Source organism: Nomascus leucogenys, chromosome 6 (genome assembly GCF_006542625.1).
Source record: "Nomascus leucogenys isolate Asia chromosome 6, Asia_NLE_v1, whole genome shotgun sequence".
Classification (NCBI taxonomy): Eukaryota; Metazoa; Chordata; class Mammalia; order Primates; family Hylobatidae; genus Nomascus; species Nomascus leucogenys.
Window position 1 is genome coordinate 92,753,471 of NC_044386.1, and position 10,786 is coordinate 92,764,256.

Here is a 10,786-nt window from a genome sequence, read left to right on the forward strand (position 1 = left end):
AAGGGGGTAAGACCAGGAAGGGGAAAAGGATCCTATCTGATGAAATCGACCCAGTCCTCACTCTTCACTTTCCAAGGTAAGGGAGATAGGAAGGGCCAGGCCCAGCATCCAGAAGGTCCCCAGCCAATGCTTGCTGCTGAGGGAGGCTGGGCATGTCTGGGGTTGGCCTCTTGTAGGCTCCCCAGGCAATGGGCTTGGTGATGAGAACTCTAAACAGATGCTTTCTGACAACAAAGACAGCAGGGACCTGGGCAAGGGAGGGGAGGGCCCTTCAGCAATCTCAAGCGGTTGGTACTGGAACTGCCTATCACCACCACTGAAGAGTTGAGAGACAGGAGGAAAAACCCAGGACACCCATGGGGGTGGAGGAGACATAGCTCCTGCTCACTCCTCTCTAGCTCAGCCCGGGATCCTCAGGGCCCAGTACTGGCCAGAGGCAAGTCCACTCTTCAGGAACCTGGCACTGGGAACTCAGACACCGTTCCTGATGGGAGGGTCCCACATTTGCTCACACAATTTGATGACTATGGCTGTCTGTTTAGCCTGCCCTCTGGTCTCCCTAGTCCTCTGGGAATGGGAACCCTGGAGAGATTAGGGTTAGGAAGAGCAGTCTCTCAAAGGAAAAAAGGGGGGAGGGGCTCTGTTCACTACCTATTTTAAGCCACCGAGTGTTGGCTGGTCATTCCCAGCGCGAGAAATCTCTCTCATTGGATGGAAAACGGCTTTGCTCTCATTACAAACCCAGCTTCCCTGGAGTTTGCGAAGAGGGCTCTGGGTTGGCAAAATGCTCATTTTTATAGGCAGGCAAGCAAGGTAGGCAAGGAAGGGAGATAAGTAGGTGGCAGGGCCCAGAGAAAGAGAATGAGAGAATTAAACCCAGCTTGAAAAGTGTGTCCCAGACCTTCATCACAATCTCATGTATCACGAAAGCCCAGAGGGGCACTAGGGAATCTTAGGACCTTGACTTAGGTAAAGGTATCCCTGATCCCAACCCTAGAGACAACCAACAATCCCTCTTTTTGTACAAATATGCCCACAAGCTCCCAGTGGTATCTGCTGTTCAGTGGCATCCGACTCAGGTGATGTGGAAGGGGGCAGGGTCCCTCTCCCTGTCTGGCGGTCATACCTTGTTTGGGGACCCACGAGTGGCCCATGAGAGACCAAGCAGATGCTGGAGCTTGGGTCTCTGGGGTTCGGATGGGCCACTGGACAAGCATGGGGCACAGGACAGCTGCTCATCAATCAGAACACCAGGCATCTTCACCCATCACTACGAGCAAGGTCATTCTGCCCTGCCGCTCCAGATGCCAGCTGCCCAGGGTGCCTGCTCCTGGCCCACCACTCAGCATGAGGAGCTGAGCTCAGGGTTACGGTGGGTGCAGAGGGTTTTCATCCCCACCTGAGGCCCCAGTGACTTCGGTCCTCCAGGGACCCGGCCGCAGCTTCCCAGGGCACCAGAAAGCAGACATTAATGCCTGCTGTCAGTACCCAAGGAGCTGGCCCGTTGCTAAGAGGTCTATCTCTCTTCATGGCCCTGCTCTGCAGGCTGAATGACCCGGAGCTGCCTCTAGGATGGCCATCCTGACTCTGCAGCCTTGAAGGGGGAGGAGGAATGTGTGGCTTAAGGTGGCAGAGCCCTATCCTGGCTGCCGGCAGGGGTAGGCAAGGCTCAGAACACCTTTTCATTCTGTCTCGAATGCAGCCCAGACCCGAGAAGACCAGTGACTGAAACCAGAGGAAAGTTCCCCCAGCGCGGTGCAGGAGGGGGCCTGGGGGTGTCTGGGAGCCTAGAGGCGCCCTGCTTCTCTTGGAGCTCCCAGCACAAGGAAGGAAAGTTAACTCCGGCTGGGAGGCAGGGTCAGGAGGAGGCATGCCTGCCACCGCGCAGGGTACCCACAGGATCATGGCTGTGGCCCCTTACCTGAAGTCACTGTAGGGGTGGATAATCCAAAATCCGGCCGACTTGACCCTCTCCTGCTCGCGCTCCACGGCTTTCTGGCTGCCGAACATCCTTAGGGAGAATTTGTTGACCCCGGGTTGGAGCATGGCCCCGAACTGGCGCTGCATGAAGCCGGCCTGGCCCAGGCGCACCTCGGCCTCCGGGAGGATCTGGTCGCCGGCGGCCGCGCCTCCCTCCACTTTGATAGCGGTGTCCGCCGAGGGCTGCTCGCAGGAGGCGGAGGCCGGCTGCGGTGGCTGCTGGGGCGGCGGCGGCGAGGCTGCGGGCTGCGCCGAGGCGCCAGGGCGCTCGGGCTCAGCCGCCAGGCCTGGGGGCGTCCTGTCCTCGCCGGGGGACGCGTCGCCCTCGGCGATGAGCCGCCGCTCCTCCGCGGAGTCATGCAGGTGTCCGTGACTGCTGCCGCTCCCCGTGCCGCCGCCGCCGCCCCGGCTGCCCAGCGAGGCCAGGCTCCCGCGGAAGCGCCTGCAGTCGCCGTTCGTGCTGGACTTGCCCGCGCCGCGGGCCGGCCCTTCGCTGTCCGCTGCCCCGAGGGCCGAGCTTCGGGACTCCGTGCCACCCGCGGCCGCCGAGGGCGAGGGCGAGGGCGAGGGCAGTGGCCGCAGCCGGATGCTCCTGCGGCTGGGGTCTTGGCGGCCCCCGGCCCCCTCCTCCTCGGCGTCCTCTTCCTCGTCCATGATCCACGCCTTGGCCCCCACCTGCTGCGGGAGGCTGTAGAGCCGCTTGCGCATGGACGGCGGCAGCTTGTCCATGGCGCCAGGGGCCGGGATCGGACCGGGCCAGGGGAAGGGGCGCGGCGCCGCGGACCGTCTCCAGGTCCGCCCGCCGGTCAGTCCGCCCGTGGGGACGCGTCCTTCGCCGCCGGCGTGGGGCCGCCTCAGGCGCCCATGCTCGGGCAGGCTGCACGCCGCGGGGAAGCTCCCAGTCCCGCTCCGAGTCCCCGGGCTCGCCGCGCTACACCTCCTCCTGGGCCCGGCTGGGCGCGGGGACCCCGCGCTCCCTCCTCGCCTCCCTCCCTTCCTCTGGCGTTCAGGGGCGCGGCGCGCGGCCCGGCTCCAGGCGCCCCGCCCCCGCGGGGAACAATGGGCGCCGGCAGGAGAGGCTCTGCGGCCGCGGCGCTCGGGGAACCGCTCCGGAGTGCAGAGCGCACGGCCCGCGCGGGTCCCGGGCGTGCGTCCCGCGGGAGGGCTGGCTGTCCGTCTGTCTCGCCGCCCGGGCTTTGTGGCTGGCCACCCGGGAGCTCGCCTCGCCTGCTCTGCCCCGGCCCGTCCGGCCCGTCCCGGGGCTCCCGCCGCAGCCGAGCGGAGCCCAGCGACCCGCCGGGCTTACATCAGCGGTCGCCTCCCCCGGAGCGCCCTCCGGCAGTGCTCGGGCTCCCGCGCCCCGGAATATTCATGAAGTCGCCGCAGCTCGCGGGTTGCCATAGGAGCGGCTCCCGCAGCCGGGCCTGCCTACCTGGGCTTCTTAAAGGGGCAGCGGCGCACCGGCCGGGGGCTGGGAAGGGGCGGGGGGCGGGCCTGGCGAGGGGCCCAGGTTAGACCCTCGCTAGACCTTCGGGGCCAGGGTGAGAGGTGTCCACACTGCTGCGCCCTTAAATCTCTTTCCTGGGCCAAGCTGGGAGCGCGCCCCAAGTCTAGAGCTCCAGCTTCAGTTGCGAATTCCCATCCCAAGATTGAAGGGTGGGGGGTGGCTTCCCAATTTCTCCATCACCAAGCTCTGGGCTCGCCTTTCCCTGGCATTTTTGCCCCTCAGCTGGGTCTCCGACTCTCCTCTTGGGAGGCGACCGGGTTCGTCTGGATGCGGAGTTCCGGCCTTCCCGCAACCCGCTTGGAGAGGGGGCTTCCGGAAATGCGCCGCGTCGAGGAGGCACCCAGGGTTTTCCTGTGACATGGGTAGGGGGCGAACCCCGCGCCAGTCTTTCCCCTGCAAAGCCTCGCAGCAGCCAGGCAAGGAGGGCGTGGGGAAACAGGGAGACACGCACAGGGCGCGCGGGTGGGACCCAGCCCTTCGAGGTAAGACTTCGAGGAAATGCGCCGGCAACAGTGACGGATGCGAGATCCGGACGCCGACCTCCGCACGCGCCTCTCCCTCGGTAGTTCCGAGAGAGGGACAAGCCGGCTGCAGCGGGGAGCTGTTGGGCCGGCTCTTCGGACGCCCCGGCACTCTGGAACTGGCTTTGGAGCCCCTTCTTCCTGTGTTCCTATCCACATTATGACACCTCCTATGTGGACCCACACTGGGTGAGTTCCTGTTCCACCCAGTCCCCTACCTGCACCCCCAAGCAGCTGCACAGCCTCCACTCCCTTCCAGTCTGCAGCCCAGCCCCCTCCCCCCCAACCCCCGCCAAGGATCCAACTGTGTGTCCTCTCTCCCAGTCTCTCCCAGTGTACAGTGTCCGGGCATATGGACAGATTTCACTAGCTCAGCCTAAGGTATAGCCCTACCCCTCTCCAACACCCTGGACAGCCTTATACCCCAGATTAGCTCAGAAATGGAGAGGGGGACAGATTGGGCATTAAGGGGAGGGGGGTTGTCCAGAGAAGGCTGGAGCTGAGATTAATGTTGGAGCGGACACATAGCAAAGTCTCACAGGAGGGAGGCAAAAAGGTCCCCTGGCTCTGCCATCTCTCTGAGGAATAACATCAAGTTTTTCTTCAAATGATTTTTTTACTCTCATTCTTAGCCCAATGTGACCACTTTCCCCCCCCTCCATCCAGAGTAGGAATTTGGAGGGCAGGATGGGGGCGGGCAGCCTAGCAGGGGCTCTTCTGCTCTACCCACTGGACCACAGGACCTCCCACAGTGGGAGGAATGACTAGGGTGATGACATCACTGGTAGCTGGCATTTTTACTTTTGAGCAGCTCTGAGCTGACAGTTCTCTGCACAGATGCTGGAAGCCTAATCCCTGAGTGTCCTTGGGTCTCCTTGAGAAGAAGTGTTCTTAAAGAGCTGTGAGCCCAGCCCGCCCTGGTCTACCAGCCACAGGAGGGAAGACCTCCATTTAACACACTTCTTTGAGCTTCTTTGTCTAGCTGGGAGTTAGTCTGCCTTAACCCCACTCAGGAAGTCAGCCCATATAGGCTTCCCCATGACCTATGGAGAGACATCTCCTCCTCTGGGAACCCTTTCCTAATCACCAAAACCTTGGTCATGTCCCTGCCTTTGGTTCCCATGGCCCATTAGCTCCTGTGACCCTGAGCACTGACTACACAGTGCAGTCTGTGCCCTGAGGGTGGAGCAGGTCCACTTTATCTCAGGGATCTCTCTGCGCCAACACAAGGGTGGACAGAAAGCAGATTAATAAGTTTCAACTCTACAAATGAGTGAGGGACCCTAGAAGTTAGCTAATGGCATTGGAGGGGATGCTTGGAGGAGATGGAGGATAAGACCAAAATTCTGCTTCCTGGGATACTGCTGCCACAGGCAGGTGTCAGGGTCTCTTCCAGCACCTCACTCACCCTCAATTTCGTTAGTGGCACCCATTCACGACCATCTAGGACCAACTTTAGGTGCAGCAATGACTGTTAGATAAATCAGGCCCTTGGTAAACCCTGATGAGATCTGGCTTCTCCTGTCTCCTTTATGTGGAAACCCTAATGGAGGACATTGGTGGTGTACCAACAGTCCAGGGGACAGAGGAGGAGCAGCCCCAGGTCTTGCCCTTGACGGGCTTCAAGTTGTGAGGAAGCTAGACTCATTCTCAGGAATCGGGCATGAAAATAGAGCAGGAAAACTGAAGACAGGAAAGAAATGTATACCAAATCATATCCCCAACCATGAGAGATTTCAGAGGGAGCTATTGCTGGCCTTGGAGTAGCTAGGGAGGGTTTCCTGGAGGAGGGGGCCAGACTTGATGAGAGACATATATCCAACACTTTACGGTTTACACCCTTTTGTTGTTAAACCACATGAAATTTTGATTTTTGTGAGCCCAATATTGTCAAATTTTGGCAATTTCACATGGGTCAACCTAACATTCTTACTCCCATTTGCAGGCAGAACTAAAGCACAGAGAGGTTAAGTGACTTGCCAAATGCCCCATAGCAAGAAAATGGTGAAGATAGAATTCAAGGGCCCCGCAGGGCAGGCTGTGCTCTACTGCCCATCTGCTCATGCAGGTGGGGTAGGGGGCAGGCACAGATGGAGGAAGGAGAATGAGAGAGAAGGTAAAGAATGGAGAGAGAATAAATAGGACTCCCACATTCTGTAATCTCCCCATTGCTCCACCTGGGTCTCACACCCTCTCCTTTCCAGCACTGCCTAGAAGGCCTGGGGTCTGCTCTGGTTCCTTTGATAACATGGTAGCCAGGCCCTGGGTACCCCAGCAAGGGGAAGGCCCTGTCTCAGGACTGAAATATGGAGAAGACCTGCTGCTCTCAGCATGGGTGGGGGACTAGGGGACTTTGGAGACAAATGGGCTGCTGCAGGGCTGCAGCGGGCCTGGGTATTCCTGGAATGCAAATGTAGAAAACATCTGAGTCTAAGAGAGAAGGGGACTGGGGAGGATGGGTTTCCTTCCCTGGAACGGACACTGAATATCAGTGAAAGTTAGAAGAACTGCTGGGAGTAGAAATGAAGAATGTAGCTGATTGTGTAAATCAACCTCAGACCTTATTTGTGGGGACCTAGATGGGCAGAGGGGGATGGGAAATTCTGGAAGCTTATTTGCTTATGGGCAGAGGACATTGTTCTTGCTTGGAGAGGCAGCTCTGGGATAGGGCAGTGGCTCCCACAGCCTGCCATGCCAAAGTTTTGGCCAGTTCTGCTTGAAACGAAATGGGAAAAAAAAAAAAAAAAAAAAAAAAAAAAAAAAAAAAAAAAAAAAACACAGAGAGAGAACAATGTAGGATATTTTAGGGTAAGGTTGCCAACTGTCCTTTCTTAGAAGGCTGTCTTTATTCTGAGGTTATATCCTTGCTGCATTCTCTGTGTTAAAATGCCCTTTTATGAAATCATGGTGCTGGAAGATGCTGTTTTTTCAATGTCGTTGGCTAAATAAAAAGTTGGCACTGGGTTCTGTGTTTGTTCCCAAAAATCATTTTTGAGATGTTATTGGTCTGTAAGTTCCAAAAGTCTGGGAACCCCTGTTATAAACAATAGAGCATGAAACTGAAAAACAAAAGCTGGAGAATTAAATACTTCTCTGTCAGTTACTGCCTGTGTATGCCTCAATCTTCCTCGTGTATAAAATGGGTTTAATAATATGCACCTCAAAAGTTATTGCTAAGACTACATGAGAAAATGAATGCACCTAGCATAGCATCTCATTTGTAGTAAGTTCTCAGTAAACACTGAGTGATGAAATGATGGGATGAAACCTGCATTACCCAATGGAGAGGAAGGCTCCTGGCCTTTGGAATCCAATTTAGGTCATATCGTCATCTTAATACTTTCTGTTGGGATGAAAGGGATGTTTTATACAAGATTCCTTCCTTTGAACTCTCCATCCCTGACAAGCCCTGGCTGGGTCTCCAGAAGACAGACTTCCTTCTCTCTGGGACAGGAACTTGCTGTGGCCCCAAGCTCTACAGCAAGCTTGTTCAACCCACAGCCCACGGACCACATGCAGCCCAGGACAGCTTTGAATGCAGCCCAACACAAACTTGTAAACTTTCTCAAAACATTATGAGATTTTTTTGTGATTTTTTTTTTAGCTCATCAGCTATTGTTAATGTTAGTATATTTTGTGTGTGGCCCAAGACAATTCTTCTTCCTCCAGTGTGGCCCAGGGAAGCCAAAAGATTGGACACCCCTGCTGTATAGACAGCTGCTAACTCAGAGGCCACATCCTTGACCCTGTGCTCAAGACCCTCTGAGAAGGCTGGGGGGTGGTGGCAAGTGGTATCCATACATACATGCCACTTCATCTTTTTGCTCAGTGTAGATACAGTCCTGCACTTCTGCTCTGCCCCAAGGCAGGTCTGCTCTGTAGGGCTGGACAGGGATCAGGGACATATAGACTTCCCGCTGGGAGTCCCAACCTGGAGACAAGGCCTCCAAGAAAGAATACTGGAATCAGCACCATACCCTCAGGTTTTCTGTCCTGAGGCTTCCTGATAAAGAAGTTGGAAAAAAAAAAAAAAAAAAAAAGGAAACTGGAAGGGGAGGGGGCATGTGCAGGGAGCAACCAGACTGGATATAGATGTTCCGGGAAACAAACCAACCAGCCAGTGTTGACCAAGCCCCTGGGTGCCCAACCCTGTGCACAGCTACACATGGATGGAGGCCAAGAAGGCAGAGATATGCCCTAGCTTGGGCGGTACCTGGTCTGGTCAAAGCAGCAAAAGATCATCCCAGAGGTTTGTAATCAAGGGTCAGAGGGAGTGGTTTAGAAGCTCAGGGCAATGATCCTCTTGAGTAGAGTCAAGGTGGGTTTCCTGGAGGAAATGGAAAGTGGTGTGTGTGTGTGTGTGTGTGTGTGCACGCACGCATGCTTATTGTGGAGGAAAGAGTGAATGGAGTAGCCTGGCATGGATAAGGCCTGCAGCATTCTCACAGTGGGGTCATCAAGGATAGAGCTGGGGGCAGGTGTTCCATTCACCTGCAACAGCTTTTGCCCTAAGCTAGCCCTAAGAGAGTCCTGCTGTATTATACTCAGTCCTTCTGATCCCCCTCCTCCCAGCACCCTCAACCCCAGTAGGTGACACTTGCTGTAAAAAAGCACTGGGAGCCCACATGCCCATCACATCCAGGTGTTAGTGAACAAGAGACCCCCTACAGGCTCAACTTCCTATTGGGCTTGCCATCTGCCTTCTCTTCAGTTCTGCCTGGTTTCTTTAGGATTTAGGAGCATGAGCTATTGTATTGGCCTCTTCTCTATCCCCTGCCTCTGTGCAGGACTCCACCGTGAGCCCCTGGACCCCAGCAGAGCCCAAAGCCCTTCCATCTCCAGGCCAGCCCCAGCTGCATTGCCCTTGATCTCTCTACTCCACACCATCCCGGACGCTCGACTGTTCCCAGGGGACTCTGCCAGGGCACCGGGTGGGACCTCTTCCCCCTCCCACCCCGGGGAGCCTGGAGGAAGATGTGCTGACAGCTCAGCCAGGTCTGGACTGTGTCTCTGTGTCCTTCTGGGGCTCCAGGACGTCTGGGCCACCTGGACTCAGAGCCAGGCCGGAGAGGGAGGCACTGGGAGGGGGAGGCCCTGAGGTGCCAGCTGAGCAGAGCTGCCAAAAAATAAGTACCACAGACTCCTCTGTTCGAAGTCTGGAATTCACGATATATCAGGGACGAAGTGGGTTCAGACAGGGGCCTCTGGGGGTGGTTTCACAGCTTGGGCTAGACGCGCCAGGAAGGGAAAGAAGGAAGAGACAGAATGGACTGGGAGAGGGGGGAAGAGACTCTGCAAATGGGGCTGGGTGCAGTGGTAGAAAGAGAGGTGGTGGACAGCTGGAGAGTTGGGGCTTTTCCTGGGACCCCGAGATGGCCCAGGGACTGGACTCGGCTCAGTCCCCCACTAACACTGGGCTCCTCCACTGCACCCAGCCTTGCCCAGGCAGTCCTCTCTGGCATGCCCTCAGTCCTCTCCCCGACTTGTCTACGTTTTCCTCCTCCCCTAATTTCACATGATCCCTTTTCTCTGTTCAACGTGTGGAGTACCCGTTATCTGATGCTATATGATCCAGTCCCTAATCTCCAGGCACCTCCAGGCTATGGCAAGGATAAGACAGACTCAAGACTTCACATAAGGAAGCCAGGGACGAGGAGCACGTGATGTGGACAAGAGGCTAGAGAGCCGAGGGGGGAGGAGGATAAGCGTGAGGAGGGAGCAGGGGAGATGCTCCTGTCTGAAGTAGTTTTGAAGCAAGCAGGTGTGACTTGTAGAAGTGGAGGCAGGGAGGTGGGGCACGCCAGGTGCAGGGCCCAGTGTGAGCAGAAGAGCAGCAAAGGGAAGCCCCTGCCCTGGAGTGGGTGAGCACCCTGGGAGACCGCAGTTCCGGGGGTGAAGGAGTGGGGAACGCGAGGACACGAGGGTGGGTGGCTCTGGAAGCCGTGGGGAATGCTGAGGGCGACTGGAGACAGGCTTTGGGGAGGACCATTGGGTTGTGCCCTGGGAGCCCAGCGCTGTGCTCAGCTCTGCTCAGAGTGAGCAAGAAAAGAACAAGACACAGTCCCTGCCCCTGGAAGCTCACAGTGGGGTGGCGGAGATGAAAGTAATGCTGTGAAACAAGTCATCCTGCCAGAAGCAGGGGCCTGGACCCCTGACTGCTACAGGGACAGGGACTGAGCAACAGCCAGGCTGGAGTTTGAGAGAGCTGCTGTCTCTGTGGTTCCCTGCAAAGCACATCTTTGTACAGGCCCCACAGCCCAGCCTCCCTCCCACAAGCCCCATGCATCAGGGTAACCTGCTATTACATGAGCCTTCTGCTGGATGCCTTCCAGAAAGACACAGCTCCACTGTGTAATGAGAGCTGTGCCCCAGGCCACCCTGCAGGATCCAGAGAAGAGGCAGAGCCAGGGAGAGGGCAATGGAGGCTGCCACATAAGCTATGACAGATGTGGTGACAGGGGCTGTCATGGAGGCTGTGACAGAGACTGCGGTGTGGACTGTGATACACACCGTGACAAGGTCTGCGATAGAGACTGTGACAGGGACTATGACAGAGGCCATGATAGAGACTGTGACAGGGACTGTGATAGAGACTGTGACAGAGACTGTGATAGAGACTGTGACAGAGGCTGTGACAGAGACTGTGATAGATACTGTGACAGGCTGTGATAGAGGCTGTGACAGGGGCTGTAATAGATACTGTGACAAGCTGTGATAGAGACTGTAATAGAGACTGTGATAGAGGCTGTGGACAGAGGCTGTGACAGAGGCTGTGAGA

General features: G+C 56.7%; 1 protein-coding gene across 1 annotated transcript in view; it reads right to left on the reverse strand.

The window, feature by feature from the left end:
* HCN4 (hyperpolarization activated cyclic nucleotide gated potassium channel 4) overlaps positions 1 to 3,701 on the reverse strand; it is a 46,926-nt gene extending 43,225 nt beyond the window's left edge. The window contains exon 1 of the mRNA XM_030813827.1: positions 1,922 to 3,701. Within this exon, the coding sequence (XP_030669687.1) occupies positions 1,922 to 2,709 (788 nt within the window). The 5' untranslated portion in view covers positions 2,710 to 3,701. The remainder of the gene's footprint in view (positions 1 to 1,921) is intronic.
* Positions 3,702 to 10,786: the final 7,085 nt, after the last annotated feature.